General features: G+C 41.9%; 1 protein-coding gene across 9 annotated transcripts in view; it reads right to left on the reverse strand.

Moving 5' to 3' along the window:
• Window positions 1–13,005: 13,005 nt before the first annotated feature.
• MAP4K4 (mitogen-activated protein kinase kinase kinase kinase 4) overlaps window positions 13,006–17,534 on the reverse strand; it is a 136,521-nt gene continuing 131,992 nt past the window's right edge. For all 9 annotated transcript variants that reach the window (XM_068680254.1, XM_068680319.1, XM_068680271.1 and 6 more), the window contains 2 exons: window positions 16,428–16,567; window positions 13,006–16,282 (listed from right to left, as the gene is read on the reverse strand). In XM_068680254.1, coding sequence (XP_068536355.1) covers window positions 16,199–16,282; window positions 16,428–16,567 — 224 coding nt within the window. In that variant the 3' untranslated portion in view covers window positions 13,006–16,198. The remainder of the gene's footprint in view (window positions 16,283–16,427; window positions 16,568–17,534) is intronic.

Genomic DNA, 17,534 nt, shown 5'->3' on the forward strand with positions numbered 1-17,534 from the left:
CATGAATACATTCAGTCCCTACCACACCCTATGGCAATGGGTTCTGTGGTTTAAATATGTTCTTGACAGAATAATAATACTACTTCTTGTACATTTTAAACCTACTGTTTGATAATTTCAGGGGATGTCTTCTAGAACTGGGAGTGTGAGGATCAGCAATCACCCATTCCCTATCTGCCTTTTCCATACTACCCCAGACTTTTGGCCCCAACCATATCCTCCAGCTGCCAATTCTTTGCTGTGCTATAAAGTATGTAACCTTGCCATAGAGGGATGCAGCTCCTGGTCCTCTGTCACTTCTGCTGCCCATTTGCGTACATTTTATAATTTTATACTACTCTTGATGTAGGATCGCCAGAGTTTTTGCATGCATAATATGAACTTAAAAAGGACTGTAACAATATTTTCTCATGCCCTCTGTTCCTTTCCTATTTGTTGAACCCAACACTTGTTGAACCCAGCCCCAGCAGTCCAGCCATGTCTAGTCAATAACAACATCCCGTTTGCCTCTTAGTCTTACTACTGGGCAAAGGCACGTTATGGTGGCATTGCACATTAGCCATCATGCATCATCATCATCCACCAAGTGGGTTAACAAACAACAGACAGCAAGGTTGCAGAGAGCAAAATCTACATCCAGGGGTTCTCACATTGTCAGGCCATTGCAACAAGGGCTTCCCACAGCCTGAGGCAAGTGGAGTTTGATGTAATGAAGGTCTTTCCCTGCCACCCCATCCTTCTGACACTGTCCCCACTGACCACTAGCTGGGCACTGCTGGTTGACCCTTCTCTAGAGGTAGGATTAGCTCTGATTGATTGCTTATATATTTCTCATTACCCTCAGATTCAGCTTCTCACCCCGTTTATTTGCCTGACTGCAATGACTACAAAGTACATCAAGGTTTTTTCCATGCATTGAGGCAGCATTTTAAAAAGGCACCCATTTGCAGTAGCAGTGGAGTGCAGGAAAGACAGTGATGGGTCCAAGACATCCTACAGCACCGTGCAAAATATGTGCATGTTTACTGAAAACATTCAGGACAGCTCTGAAGAAATACATGACAAGTTGGCTGACCAGAACTCGTGGCACTTACAGGCAATCGGAATTCATGAGGGACGTACAGGGTGAAACGAAGCCTATGGACACCGATTGCAGAACAGCACGTACTGTACGTGCACTGCTCACGCAACCGTAGGGAGCTCTGGCACAAATACACAGCTGAAAATGTAAAAGTGCACCCAAGGGCAACCTCACGGTTGAAAACAATTCAACCCCTGCATCCACTTCGAGCAAAACCTGATGCTTTGCACTCTGGGTCATAAAGTTGTAGGTTTACTAGGTGAACAAGGTAGAGGTAAGGTGCCCAGAGTTCATTTTACAAAAAGCATCCTATTACTACTCAAGTAATAGGAAGAAATTCTTGTGAAATAAGACCCTGTGACTGTGTTTACTTAGGCAACGTCTCCGTGCAAGTATTCATTGATTTGCTTTCCACGGGGCCATCCCAGATTGCGTGTAACCTGCCTTGTTCCGGAAGAATTGCCACACACCAAGAGGCTCCAACTTGCTTCCTCTTTACAAACCCAACTCTGACAAGTTTGCTGCTCACTTGGCAATGAAAAGCTTACCCTGTTGACACGATCCAATTTTCAACCAAGGCAAATCAGCAGTGCTGAAGAACAAGGTGACAGGAAAGCACCTGAGGACAATGAGGCTTTACCTCTTGAAATATGTCCTGGAAGATATCAGGCCAAATAGCTGTTATAACAACTCATGTCTTAAAGTTTAATGTTGGCTGTTGATGTATATGTTCATTTTTTTAAATAAGTATTACATTCTGTAGGACTTCTATTATGACTAGCATCACCTGCATGTTTTCCCCCCTAACAAATGCAACAGGGAACTCCTTCCACACTGTGGGATTCTTCCAAGCCACATTTCTCCAATCTTGGTGGATTTTGGAAGTGTTTCCTTTTTATGACCTCAGTCATTACTGCACTCTGCACAGAAGTACTGAGAGTCATGAGATTTAATGTGGATTGCAGGGACCCTACCATTACCCTAAATATGACCCAGAACTCTTGTCAGCCAAGGTAGATGGCAGCAGGATCATTTCAACATAAATAAAAATATAACATTGATACCTTCAGTTATTTATTATTATTGATAAAATTATGCACCAAGTTTCCTATATAATATTTCCTTCCAGCAGCTGGAGTTGAAAGAACATCCTGCTCTCTAATGACTCCTGCTGCTAAGGTTATGGATATTGAATCAATGACCTTGTGCATCCTACCAGAACAAATCTAACTCTATTATGAACTCCAGCACAGAAGAAAAAGAAGCTGGAGAAGCACTCACATGGAGCAATTGGTCATTTCAGTATTTAACCTACTTCTCCTTTCAGCCCTGGCTCTTCACTTTTTTTTTTTTTGTTTGTTTGTTTGTTTTTAAATCGATCCTTCTCTCCACTTCGTCAAGTTTGTGTTTGTGAAACAAAACAAAGACATTCTAATGGCCAGCATTGAACTTCTTTTTGATCCACTGCCAGTTGTCTTTTCGTGAAAGATTTAATCAACATTTCAACAAAAAGAAGCCATGTATCCTTTATCCTGGCTCCAGAAATAACAATTCCTTTCTCCATCTGTTATACACAATAAATATTCATTTTATCATGTATCTAGAGGTTTTTCAGTAGCTCTAGAGACTGACAGCTGACAAGGTGAAATATTTTTCTATTTGAATTATTATTCAAACAAGAATAATTTTCTTATTTTAATAATAAAAAAACATACACCTTACATCAAATATGGCCATAATTATTTCAGAGAAAAAAAATCATCTAGGTTTCATGAAGGTTTTAACAGATCTTTTTCATTCTGCAGGTTAGCAGTGCTCAGTTAACATACATTCTCATTCCCCAGTTCATACAGTATGTCTCAGTTTCTACCAGAAAGACAGCTGGCTCCCATCTGTTTGTGCATAATGCCACTTACACAGCTAACTTAACAAGCTCTGTTTTTAGATGCTTGTTCCCTTCTCTCCTTTCTCATATCACGCACTGTTCACTTCAAGGATGCCATGCTTTCTTTAAATATCTCTCAAAAGCATCACTTTTTAAAAAAAATAATTCCCAACAGTGATCAAACAGATAAGATTCAGGCCATCGATTTCATTGAGTCACAACCCATGATCACAGACTGAAGGGGAAAAAAGCCCATTTGTGTACCACATACCCACCCACCTTTGTGAAAAAAGGTTAAACAGGGACCACCCAAACTGACACACTTGGCACAAACAACCTCAAAACTGGGGAATGAAAACATCTGAATCTGCCTCAGAAAGATGTATTCCAGCCAGTGGAGGAATCCTTGGACAACCAAGGCCAAGCAGTTTTGCTCCTCAAGTCCAGTTCTTTTTGTGTGGCTTAGGCAGTTCAGACCTATTATTACAATGAGGAAGAGCCTAGATTTCTAAGACAAGGTTCATTTAAGGCAGCATTTTCATTTTTCAGCAACATCTAAAGTGTTTTTTAAATGTAATAATAAAGGTTAACAATAATTTTATAGCAATAAAATAAAAAACTATAATAATAAAAGCAATTCTAAAAGTGCTGCATATCTATGTGGAAAAAAAAAAAGTGACATTTACACTTGGGCTATTTTAAAATTAACTTTTGAAATCATACGCTTGTATTTTTACAGCACTTGAGAAATGATAGGCATGCTAGTTACTATGCCTGGAGATCAGAGACTTAGCAGAGAACACAATACAAAATCACTTTAGCTCAGGGAGACCTCCTCTGGTAAGTGATAGCGAAATGGATTACAAACCCTCTGTTTCACATCAGGAAGAAACACAATTACCAAGCATTCTGCCAAAGCAAGTGATTGGGTACCATATTATTCTGTCAACAACATACCCAGTCAATGCATTAAGAGCCTGCCTGCTCTCCTCAACAGAATTAGGCATCATGCTATTCCGAAATGGGTTGACCTGACACTCAAATCGTGCTCAGCTGAAGTAGTCTGAGTCTTTTAAATGTAGTGAAGTGAGAATTTTAACCTCTTAACAAGGCGACCAAAATGGGTTCATAACACATTTATATGATAGCACTGAGACAAAACCTTTGATTTAAAAAGAATAATTATAATTCTTTAAAAAATGAAAGGACAAAAATAAGAATGTAAAGGAGAAATTAAAAGTATATCTACAGTCTTACCCGGTGCCTCCTTTAGAGGCTGTTCCCTGCCAGCTTCTGCAGGTTTTGATAGCCCTCCAATCCCTTACCTGGTTACACCTGTGCTTTAAAGACAAGATGGGGTAAATATGAGATTTACCAGGGAGCCACAGGTGTGTTTGCATGGCTAACAGTTCTCTCTTGAGATTTTCTGACACAATACATCTTAAAAACATGTAGTAAGGTGATCACTACATTTCATTTGTTAGGAGTTTACCTGAGTTAATTGTCAAAGTCTCAGTACAGCAGCAACCTCAATGGTCCTTCCAGGACAAGCCTCTACCCCAGGAAAACCACAACAGAAATCACAAGTGACAGAATTACTGGAAATGCATTCTAACCATGGGCAAATGAAGTTTTGTTTTTCTTGGAGGCCTCTTTAAAGTAGGTTTAAAAGTTACAAATCTTATGAATCCAATAATAAGTACTGCCATCATTAAAGCTTTCCAAAATGAGATTCGCAGCCTCTTCCTACCTGTGAGCTACAGATGCCATACACCCTGATAATAAAACCACCAGTCCCACACAACTCTCAAGCCTCCACAGCTGGTGTGAAAATTCTCACTGTGAAACAGCAGCAAAACATTCTTTGTCTGAGATGTGAACCTCTTTATATTGTGGCTTGACTATCTTAATGTAGTTATTAAAAAAAAAAAAAGTGTCAAATAATGTGAAATATTGGCAACACGCAGAGCAGGCAAGATGTTGAAAGAGGCAGAATTTGCCCTTCTGTGGTTAGAAGGATTTGTGTGCACAGCATCACTGTTATTCACCTGGAAAAAGAAATGCTTTATATTTTGTCTCTGACACATCGTGACCTTCAAAAAGTATGTGCCTCTGCGCACTTCAGATTTTGGAGCATCTCCCAACCTACTGTCATTGCACAAAGCTCCCACAAGAGCCCACCCTGCGTGCCAGCGGGCACTCGACATCCTTGCTGAGAGGGACTAGCTCAGCACACATCTTACTGGAAGGAAACTGGATGTACTTCTCTGATGGTCACATCTGTATGAGAATAGTGTTTGCTGGAGTGAGAGTAGAGCTTGCAAAACGGGCTTGCTTAATAGCGCCCTATTTCAAGTCCAAAAGGAACTCCTTTTCATTCAGTGTCTGAGAAATGTCAGCACAGAAAACGCTTTCCAGGGTAAGTAGTGAAGAAGACTATTACAAAACTATTAGTCAAGCCTCGGAGTTACCACAGTCAACTTGAAACCAAGTCACGTACGTGAAATTATAGCATTTGCTGTTATATATTTTGCAAACAGATGGCCAATTTAGAAGCCAGAATTGGATTTGGCCTGTTCAAAACCTCTTTTGTAGCCTCATCCCTTCATGCAAATCCTGTTATTTGAACAAATTTCCATATTAGCCCAAAGCTGCTTCATTAATAGATGGAGTGTCATCTTATCTCAGGACAGTTGTCACTGGAATAAGCCCAATTACACACTGTAGTGCAGAAATGCAATCCCACTACCACACAGCTGCACTTTTGCTAGAAGGAGAGAAAGCTGCATTCACTGAAAAACCTCCAGAGTATTGCTTCAGCCCACTGCATTGCAAAACAAACACTGCTTTGGACAGAAACAGAAGTCGGATAGCTGCTCTTTCAGGCACACTCATGCTCAAATGGCACAAGAACTCTGGAGACAAATAAATTAAGGAAGGACAGAAGTTGGTGAGGCCCTGGCACAGGCTGCCCAGAGAAGCCGTGGATGCCCCATCCTTGGAGGTGTTCAGGACTGTGTTGGATGGGGCTTTGGGCAGCCTCACCAGCTTCACCAGAACCCTCAGGCTGAGGGGCACAGCCATGGGCAGCATCCAGACACAGCTCAGCCAGCCTGCAGTCCCCAAAGTCTCTATTCCTTTCCCTACAAATGTCTGGAGAAGAACTTAAGCTTTCATTTCTTTGGTCTCGCCATGCAAACATCTCCCAGCCACCGGGAAATCATGTCTTCCTCCATGCACTGCTGTTACCACAAAGGAAGGGCAAGGAGACCTTGAAGGCAGCCATTTTGGTAATGGAAGTGAGAACGTGGTCCTTTCCCCACAACTAGAAATAAAACCGAAAGCAAAAGGGTAGCCTATTTATAGAAACAAGGGATCAACAACTGCACTTTGGCTGTTTTCATGACCACACTCTCCTCTTCCGATTCTCTGTGGCTGAGCTCCAAGGGGGAACAGGGGCCTTGGGGCACTGAGGGCACCCATGGTGGCAATGCCACGTAAGGAGGCAACCAAAACACGAAGCACTTTAATTCCCTCACAGGGATGGCCAGCAAAGGCCCAGGTGTGCTTGCTGGTGGCTCGGCATCCCCATCTGCAGGGCCTGGTGAAGGTTTGTCCGTCCTGTGGGAGCAGAAGTCAGTGGATCCCGGGCACGGGGATGGTTGTGGGGCTGTCTGCTCATTTTTCTCAGTGCCAACAGGAGCTCGCAGGCTGATTTAGAAGTAATTGCAGTGTGATCCCTTGCTGCACCGTGGGCTTGGAGGGAGGCACAAAAATCAGAGCAGGGGATGGGCTCATAGCCTACCCCTACCAGTAGAAGGGTACCAGCTCTTCATTGACAATTTATCCTTCCTCACAATTTATCTGAATTAACTTTCATTGTCCTGAGGTACCTGGAATGTGACTGACTCTAGAGAGGAGCAGAAATTTCCAGATTTGTTCCAGTTAACGCTACATCCATATGTTTCTGCAGATTCCAGATTGATGGATTTCACTTCCAGGCAATGCTTCTGACTGGAAAACACGAGGGAAAGTTTGAACTGCTAGTCATGCTCTAGACCATCTACTCTGACTGGTCTTTTAGGAATAAATGTTCTGCTGCAATGAATCCAAGCTGCAAACGGATCCCAGGGGAGCAATATCTTGGATTGGTCTCAGTTAGGAAACACAATTGTGAGGCAGTCTCTGTGAATGCGTGAACAACTGTGCTGAATAACGCCCCACTTGATTTACAGCCACATGCACATGTGCAACAAGGAGCAGAGGGAATCTATTCCTTTTCCCCATATGCTGCAGCCTGGGGCTGGTGCCCACCTCCCAGTGAAGTGGTGCAATGAATCTCTCTTTAAAAGGCCCCATACTGCAAGGGGAAAAGTTTCCTGCCAAGGGGAATGCGTGGAAAAATCGATTTCATGCTGTCTTCACAAAAACAAGATCACTGTATGCACTTTTAGGCAGAAGACACATTGTTAAAGGCACGACAATAAATCATCTTCCAAAGACAAGCTTGAGAAACAGACACCAGAAATCAGGGACCCACTGAAGACACAGGGTTTATAGCACAGCACAACCAGTGTTTTTCCTCCTTTTCAGGCTGAATATCTCTTTGTTTGACTGGGAACTTGTTTTTGCTTAGGAAATACCCAGCTTATCTCCTCTTTAATTAACAGCCATCTACTGCAAGCTCTCTTTTTCCCTCGGCCAGTTGGAGATGTGGCTGGTTAAACTCAAAGGACTTGCTCTCCCCTTGTGCATAGTGCACCTGAGGAGGCCCAAATCTCAGTTGTGACAAAAAACATCACTTCTAGTGAATGTGATTCTAGTGAACACCTACCCAAAACATGTGTGTCTGGAAGTCTGCAGCTGAACCCTGTGGGTGCCTGGAGGTAACCAGGAGCTGCTCACCTGGGGCAGGCAGCAAGGCAAGGAGCACCTCATGAGTGGAAGCTCTGGCCAGCCAGACAAAACATTGCTGCAGTTCTTATATCAGAACCATAACACACAACAACAAAATGTAGAGAGGCTCATTAGGATTTGGGAACCATATCGAGTCGATACAATGTATGAGAAAAGGAGCACTTTGGATGACACCAAGTGCGATATACACAAGGCTCCAGAACTAATTAACAAGGATGAAGAGCTTTTGAGCACTTCTCCCTCCCATGAGGACCATCTGTTGTAGAGTAAGCATGGCACTTCAAGAAAAGTCTGTAAGTGTAATTAAATGCTCAACAGTAATAAAAGGTGTCTGGGTTAAGTTTAAGTTTGGTACACTAAAGCCTGGTGTTTTTCAATTTTTAGCACTGTCAACATACCTTTTTTTTTTTTTTTTTTTTTTTTTTTTAAAGAGTTGTGTTACAGCATCAACTGGCTGTGTTACGCAAAGCGGCACTCAAAAACACGCACCAGGCAAGCCCTACACTGAAGACTCCGACGTCACAAGAAACGCGTTAAAACGTGTGACAGGATTTAGGTACCTAACACCAGCTTCCAGTTCCCTTCCCGATGGCCATGGCACCTGGGACACCTCATTGTCCTGAGAACCCCAACGCTCTGCAGCAGCAGAAAGCCAGCCAGGATGTTAAAGGGCATCCAGGTTTTAGGCATCCAGAGGAATCCCTCTACAAGTAGCACTAACTATTCTGAGGCATCCATAGAGAGAGTGCTAAGAGCAAACCTAGAATTCATCCCCTTGCCCTTTTGCTCTGGTTGCGGTGCAATACAGGGAAAGTTAACTTCTGTTGGGTTTTGTGTAACTTCTGGGTTTGTAATTTGGTACCAGTAGGGAGTTACTCACCAGCTGTGAAGCATTCAGTACCTCAAGAAGAAGAGCAGATGTCCCACTGCCTCACCGGCTCATCCTTTGCAGGCCACGGCCATCCCAGGTCTCTGAGTCCACCAGCAGAACCACTGCCCCTTTGCACACCATGCCTGGCTCCTGGGGAGATGCTCAAGAGCCTGCTGGTCACCTACCATGCTTTACAAAGGGGCTTTTAAGGCTGATTGCCATCAAGGACTTCTCATCTCAATACTGCAAACCGAAATTCATCAGCAGCTGATTTCCAGGCTTACCCATCTGAGCACCATAGATTGAACCAAGGACGCTGTTTGCCACTCTAAACTGTGTTGTCCTTGCTCTGAATTAAAGGCCTGAATTACCAGTTTACCAAATCACTTAATCTTAAGCATGTGAAGAGCTCCATTGGAGCTCATTGCTGGTCGATGTTGTTGATGGCAGGCATGGCTTTATACACTTCATATATTGAACAGCTGTGTGATGTGAAATACATCGCTTCATTTGAAAAAAAAATATATAATAATAATAATTGTGGTTTTGCTAGTGGAAAACTGAGATTCTTTCCACTGGCACATTTTGAAAAACACTGGAAAAATATGTTTTTATTTGAACGGCAGACAATAGATGAATTCATGCTTAACTTGCATTATTCCATTTTAGAAAAATTAGTTTAAAAAAAAAAAAAAACAACTATCATGGCAGCACAGTAATGATAATTGCAGCTTAATTACCCATAACTGATTCTTTATGGCCTGAAATAATTTATTCTCCTTTTATACTCGTCTCTGATATCCATTAGAATCATTACAACTGTGAGTCTGTAATTACATACTTTGCATTTTAATGTTCTGTGCCGGTTCGTGCTCTCCTCTTATCTTTCAGTTAATTTTATTACCGGAGCATTGAGAAAATTTCCATGTGGATTTTCCAGAAGTTCTCGTGGTTTGATTTAGGTAGGTTTGGGTCTTAATGAAGTCCAGGGAGTCAGCTTGTAGGTCAGAGCTTCTGGGCTCACACTGCCCCAGCTCTGTCAGCCACTTACTCTGTGGAGTCTGCATTTTAAGCATTAAAATAGAGGAACTGTATGAGATTTGACCTTTAAAAAATAAAATAAAATAAAACAAAACAAAACAAAACAAAACAAAACAAAATAAAATAAAATAAAATAAAATAAAATAAAATAAAATAAAATAAAATAAAATAAAATAAAATCACAGAAGGCATTTTACAAGCTACAGTTAAAGAAAGACGAGTTAATGCAGAATTCAAGGGGACCTTCAGCAGAGGAACCTGATGGTCCTTTCTGGACCAGGAGCTCCAGAAGGGCTGAAGGTGCACCTTCCCTGCAACCTGCCATAGCACCATCCAAAGGGGCTAAGTGGGTTCAATGGCTGAGGTGAAAGATTTCATACCAAAACCTCCGTTTTCTTCCTCTGTCCCCAGCTCACTAAAAGATCCCAAGCACGTAATTTGCTCTTCTCTCTTTCGACTTCGCCTGTTCATAATGCCAGAGTCTTGCTAACTATACTGACGGGGCTCTGCTGAAAATTGCCTGAAATCTCTCTGTGATAAAAGCCTAGGCAAACAGTATTTTATAATCCCCTCACTCCAATGGCTTTTTCACAGCCAAAAAAAGCACTTTTTTTTTTTTTTTTCCCATGGCTAAGACGGTATGGACAAAATTACTTCGGAAATGCAAATATTAAAATAAAATCGGGGTGTGACGCTGCCTTTAAATGGACAAATTGTGTCGAATGACAAACACGGGGTTGTGCAATAAAAGTTTCACATGGAGGGCAAGTAGCATTTGAGCTGTGTGCAGCAGTTGGTACAAAGCAATCTCACTTTCCCATGCTGCGGGTTTGCCCCGCAGAACCAGCAGAGCCTGAGAATAAAATGTTAAACTCAATTTCCTGTTATAATTTAACAACTGGGGAAAAAGAAAAAAAAAAAAAAAGTGTAACTTCCTCAACTGGACTGAGCACATTTTTATTGAGTCAGGGATGTATTTTCTTAGACAACAAAACACCCTCCTCTCTCCTTCTCTCCCTAGTTTAGTATTGCCTAGAACAAGAGTGGGATAAACCAGAGAGATAAAAAAGGAGGAGGGAGGCTGTCGGTATTTCGGTATTTCTAGAGCAGTTTTTACCCTTTATGGGAGCAGACGCTGCGTGGAGCCAGATGATCATGAAGTGTAAATGAAGTGACTGCAGGTGCCTGATGGTCTTTGCTTCCCCCATCCTGTAATTTCCACGGCAGTTCACACTGACACGGGAACCTGCCTCGTACCTGCCTGAGCAGCACAATACCACACTAATTTTTTTTTTTTAAAGGAGAAAAATCTCAATATGACATTTTTTTCCAGCCTTTCCTGCTTTAACGGGTTAGAAACAGGCCAACAGCTGGGTGCTGGCAGTCAGCAGCGAATTTGCCCCCCTTGGAGCAGAGCTGCAATTTGCACAGCCGCTCCGCACACACCCGCGGCTCTTTGAGCTTCCATCCCTCGATGCCCCACGGCGTCCCAGCAGGCCAGGGATGCCCACCACGTGCAGCTGAGATCCTGGCTACCAGGCATGTGTCTCAAATGCCCTTCTCACAGCATCCCAGCATCGCTTCCCTGCTGGGCTGTTTTGGTTTAGGGGAGAGGGAAAGCCGTGCTGCACAGCACCATGAGGCAGTGCCGGTACTTCTCCAGCAATGCGGGGAGGTGCCTGGGGGACACAAACAGCTCTGGGCTGAGCTGCTACAGACAGATGGGTAACAGGGAACTGGACTACAGAGGAAATATATTCGCCCTGCTATTAGCAAATTTGTTGCCTTTGACCATTCTCATGTGGCACAGTCCCGCGTTGAATGCAGTGTGCTCTCCCACAGGCTCTCCTCTTCCATTTGCAGTTGTTTCTCCTCCAACATCCACTTTATTTTTTTAATTTTACAGTACTCCCAGACAATGGCACAGACACAAGCTGACGAACAAGCTCTCTGCACAATAGGCAGCCCACAACACTCAGCTTTCCCCATTCATTACGGTCCCACACAATCCTAATTCTCTATCATGTCTTTCAGCAAAGCAACGAAAAGGAGGCTGCTTCTCCTCTCTCTTCTAATTTGCAGCATTTAAAACTTTAATCTCATGTTTAAGTGTTCTTTACTTTTCATTACTCGTATTTCCACTTGTATGTTGTATGTTTAAAAGCTTTGTAAAATAAAAATAAATAAATAAATAAAAGGCTCCTTTTGATGTCCGATTACTTCTTTCTCTGGTCTGACAACTGCAGCTGTTAATTACTATTGCATTTGTCAGTTTTAAATATGCACTTTTTTTTTTTGCCTGCTATTCTTTTCTGCCCTATGTTCCTCCCTCCTGCCCTCACAAGGAGCTCACTGAGGGCCTCCTCACTACTACTGCCTGCAGCAGCAGCTGGACAAGCATTTTGCTGGCCCCGTTAGCTTTCCAAGTTCAGACACCCTCGGTATCTGGTACTTGCAGGGGCAGAAAGCTGAGGGGCTCATGGATTTCAGATACCTTTGTCTAGGAAGCACGCAAAACACCGACACATGTTTCAGCCCTTGCCTTCTGAAGATGAAAGCGAGAAGAAAGGCAGGAGGCCGGGAACACACGCTTCCTCCTCCTCCTGCAGAGACCAGCCCGTTCGGAAGGAAACGTCTACTGCTTATCTCCACTGAAGAAAACAGGCACAGCCCATGGTGGAAACACACATGCAAGAGCTGAGGAGAACCCCGCCAGTGCAAACAGCGGTGTTGTATCAAACCTGCTCAGTGCTCATGGCCTAGGACTTGGAAAGCCTTGATTTTTGTCGGAGCAGCGCTTTTATACCATGCGAGAATCCGGCTCAGGGTGCTCCCTTAGCAGTCAGTAATCCCAGCCACCAAAAATCAGGTCTGGGCGGAGGTGGGAGGGCACACTCACAACACTTCCAGGCTCTCCTCGAGGCAACTTCTTCCTTCTGAACCACTGGCCACTTCCTAACGTTCCTGATCTTCTCTTTTTCCTTTTTAAAGGAAAACCATAGTTCTCAAAAGAGCAACTGCACCAGGAGACAGGACTTGGAGTACAAAAAAACAACAAAAAAAAGCCCTAAAAAGCCCATGTTTACTGTCAAAGTCTATAAAATTATGAGATTTGACAATAAGGCTTTTGTTCTTACGATACATGCTACTAGGCATCATGCAGCTTGACTTCTGCAGCCAGGAGGTACTCAAAATACTTTCCACATACAATAGGTGTCAATTTGACTTTATTTAAGGAAAAACGGGGAAAAAACAGTAATTTCCATAATACACAGAAGACAAGTTAGATAGCACTGCAAAAAAAAGGCTGAGTGTTTTACTTGTCACCAGTCTGCTTTGCAGCTCTACGATTAGTAATTTTAATGCAGTTTGTCATTTTGTATTATTGTTTAGCATCTTTATAATCAGCAGAGTTTGGGGTTATAAATCACAAAAAGTGTACTACTACTATGAAAAACTAAAAAACCCACAAAAATCACTTTCAAATAAACCATAAATATGTGATGCACATTAGTGTAACAAAACCATTTTTGTAAACATTTTCTCCAACATAACATGTGCATAAGATAAAAAATAAAAACACTGCAGTCATACAAGTTAGGGTTACTTTGACTTAAAGATACAGAAAATTATTACTTATTAAAGCTTAAAACTAAATCTAGGAGCTTTTTCTTTTCTTCTTTGCTTACAAAAGCACTGTTTGAAGAGTTCGATGTCTGTATATGTAGTGGTTTTGTAATACTGTTTTTACCTTGCCATGTTGCTGTCCTGGCACTTCTGCGGAGGCGAAGGCTGCGGCGCGAGCAGCCAGCCCGGAGGAGTTTCCCCCCCAGGAGCCTCCAAACTTCAACAGCACGTATCCGTGACCTGGGAATCCCTACAGTACTGGAGCATCTTCCTCTGGGAGAATAGCATCGGCTTTCAAGGACTAACTTGATTTTGGACCGCATAGCGCTGGAAGAATTAAATCACGCAGACTGGCATTTGATCAAACCAGCTTCGGGAAGCTACACTACGGGGCCGCTGTGTGATTACACCCACGTCGCTTCTCCAAGTCCCCCTTTAGTTCATTATAGTACAAAAAAAGAGTTGATCGTTCTTCTGGCTGAGCGTGCCAGGCATGAAAAGAACACATCCTTCACCTTCAACGCTATCCAAAAGTCATACGGTTAAAAAAAATATTTCTAGGTCCTCCTCTGCCAGCAAATGTAAGGCTTTCTTGAGTTTTGATTCTTTTGGTGTGTGGGGTGTGTGAGCGTGTCTGTGTGTGTGTGTGTACATGCACTTGTGGTATGCATTGACCACTCACTCTCAAAACTGTCTGTGATGTTCACAGGAGAGTCTTCAGCAGAAGCGCTGCTCGGGTTTGCAGGGTTTACAGCAGTCGGATTGGATCCCACAAGAAGGGTCGGTCGAGTCTCAGCTCTGCACAGCTCGTGCTCTCGGCTGCCCACCGACCAGTCACTCGAACGGTCGAGTCTGACTGAAGAAGACGTGTTTAAAAAGCCCTACCTGTCACGCCGTGAGGGAAAGTTAAACGCAGCAGAAGACAAAGCCCGTGAAACACTGAGAGCCTGTTCACTGAATGAACAGCTTAAGGCAGCTGTCAACAAAGTACCCCACCGAAGGAATAATAATAATAATAATTAAAAAAAAAAAAAAGTAAAAACCAAACAAAAAGATGGCTGAATCATGACACTGTGCATTATTACATCACCAACAGATTATTATACACTCAAGGTTTCTCAAGTAATGAACATGTAGCCATTAAACAAATTATTACTCTCAAGACATTTATTACAAATGTCAGAACTTATTCATAAAATAAAACTGACTTAAAAACAAAACAAACAAAAAAAAAAAAAGAAAGAAAAAAGCCAGAGCTGGGATCTTACATCTAAACACAGGTATACGCTGTTTTTTTATGAATAAGCAGTATTAACTACATTCTTAAAAGAGTTTTAGTGCATTGCATTCTTAAAAAAGAAAAACATCACCGCCCCAAAACGTTTCCTACAACATTTAACAGTTTATAGAACTAGCCTAGTTATTTTACCTGCCTGTTACTAAGCCCACGTGTTAGAAGAGTGAAACCTCCGGTTTTAGGCTAAATTCGGACTTCTAGTAAGGATGAAATTGGTTCCAAAAAATGCTTGCTTTCCAAATTTAGTAAGCAAATTACATTAATCAGTGTCTCACTGCCATAACGCTACCACTATTGCCCCAATGGACCACTCTCTCCTCCTGCTGAAACTTGCTACACGATAACAGTCAGAAACCTTTCGATCTGGTAGTTTTGGTATTAAGATTAAATTAGACATTAATGGTTTTCATCTAAAAACGTATAAACTAAACCACCTCTTTTATTTTATGCATTAAAAACAATGAGGTAGGCACAAAAAATAAACATATGTAGTTTGGATTTTATTTCTTTTTTTTTTCTTTTTTTTTTTTTTTTTTAGTTCTGCGAGTGCAGACTGTGGTAAAACTGTTGTTGCACTTCTAGGTTTAAACAAAAATTAAACCTTTAACTGAGGCAGTGCTAATACTGTGACATAACCAAGTTCTGGCCTAACACAGAATCATTATAGAAAATGAATGGTTTTTTTTCTTTATTTTTCGTTGTTGATTTTTTCTTTTTTTTTTCCTTTTTCTTTTTTTTTTTTTTATCATCTGCACATGTTTCAGGCAATACCTGGTACACAGAAAATGACTAAAAGTTATTGGCGAGGCCAAAATAAAACTGCAGAAACAAAACAAAAAAATAATCAAGAATTCCACCCCAACCCCTTCCCACCCTCCCTGTCCCCAAGAAGAAGTTATCCTAGTCACTGTGTCTTTCACATTTTATAAATATTAACTTCTTAAAACCTGCACCTTCCTCTTTGTCCACATATTGTCACATTACAAAAAAGAAATGTCAATTAAATACATTGTTAACATTACTAGATAGACTAGATCTGCCCTCTGTTTCAGCCAGTCTGACTCTCTACACCACTTCTCACCTTCTCTTGCCTGCCTCCTGTCCACTCAACAGCATGTTCATGATAAGTCTGTGTTTATTTTTCCTTTTTTTTTCCCCCTCTGTTTCCACACTAACAAACAGAGTCCTTCAAAGCCTAGGAATCCTGGAGCTGAAGGGAAAAAAAGACCTGTAGCTTTCTAGCATGATCCCAAACCTCAAAGACTTTGTAGCACCTGATGGCAATATCTTTACAGCACCAGCTGCCTTGCAGCCTCAGTTGAAAAACAAAAAGAAACCTAACACCAGTGATGCCTGCACACACATTTACACAGAGTGCTGCTGCATTAGTGCAGGTCTGTACTCCAGTTGAAAATAATTCCGAGTTATGAAGATCTCAGACTCTGGATGTCAGCAATCCCTCGCCACAGCCCACTGCTTCTACCAGCTCAGAAGAGAAGTCCTGCCAAGGGTCATGAAATAGACTTGACTGCTTCCACCTGACCGCACGGAGGCGAAGAAGACCTGCAAAGGAAAGAGAGAGGGAATTCAACAGGTAGAGCAGCAGAGGCTTCAATTTGTCTTCACTGCCCGTGATATTTACGGTGCAATTACAGCTCTGTACAGTTTATCATCTGGTCATGAAACGGGGACCGGGGGTGGCTCATACCTTGTCATTGCGTTCACATAAGAACTTGAGTCTCTGTGCCCTTTTGTGCATGAACACACCGTCCAAGTGTCCAGTTTCCACTGATCGTATTTCGATCGCTTTTTCTCCCCAGCCCATAATCTGATTGGATCGAATATACGCTGTGGGGAGAAAGCACAACACAACATAGCCCATTAGGACAGGTAGAGGGAAGCACAGAGGGACTGAAAAAGCAGAGGAACATAGTTATATACTGTACTTAGAAATGACCTGTGTGCACACTCAGAGTGCTATTTTGGTCTTCAACATCTTCACAATGCCCCCAAATCCTTTTTTTATTTAAATTATTTCCACGTGGGCTTTCCATGTCAGTACCATAGTTCGTGCCTGAGCATTTATGACATGATGGAAGCTTTCCAACCTTCAATTAAATGGAAGGAACACTGAGTTTTACACAGGCTTTTTTCTCCCAAGTTTGGCAAGGAGACAGGTTAATTAGGTGTTGACAAGGAGAAAACAGAACCCAAGGTTTAAACAGACTAAGCCTATCCAATCTGGAACATCCCCAGCATCAGTTCAGTGTCTTAGGGTATTGTTTCTCTGACTTGAAGGAGTTTAGATAAATAAAGCAAAAATCAAGCATTTTGCCTCAGAGTATCACTGGGGGAAATAGATTAGTATTAGAATGAGGAAAAAAATCTGTTCTTGATAGCAGTAAAAATTGAATAAAGGAGAAAGGCACCAGCACTATGAAAAGGTATATTCAACAAGCAATTTGATGGATAGTCTTATGAATTCTGCCAAAACTAACATATGGGAACTTAGTGAAGAATAAGCTGTTGCCTCTGATTTGTATGCATACTTAACGGAAAAATGAAAAGAATAACAATAGATCTTAGCAAGGAAATTTTTATAAGATTTAATTTCACAATACTTCTCTATGTTTTGTTTATATATATATATATATATATTAATTTTCATTTAAATGAAACCAAATTATCTACTATACAGCACATCTATACCATCATGCCTACCATTGTGCTGGATATGTATTTACTTTTACATATGTACGAGTGCTAAGTGGGCCAAATAGTTTATTAAAATTATCAGATGAGATGTTCAGAGGAT

Source organism: Anas acuta, chromosome 1 (genome assembly GCF_963932015.1).
Source record: "Anas acuta chromosome 1, bAnaAcu1.1, whole genome shotgun sequence".
In the NCBI taxonomy this organism is placed as follows: Eukaryota; Metazoa; Chordata; class Aves; order Anseriformes; family Anatidae; genus Anas; species Anas acuta.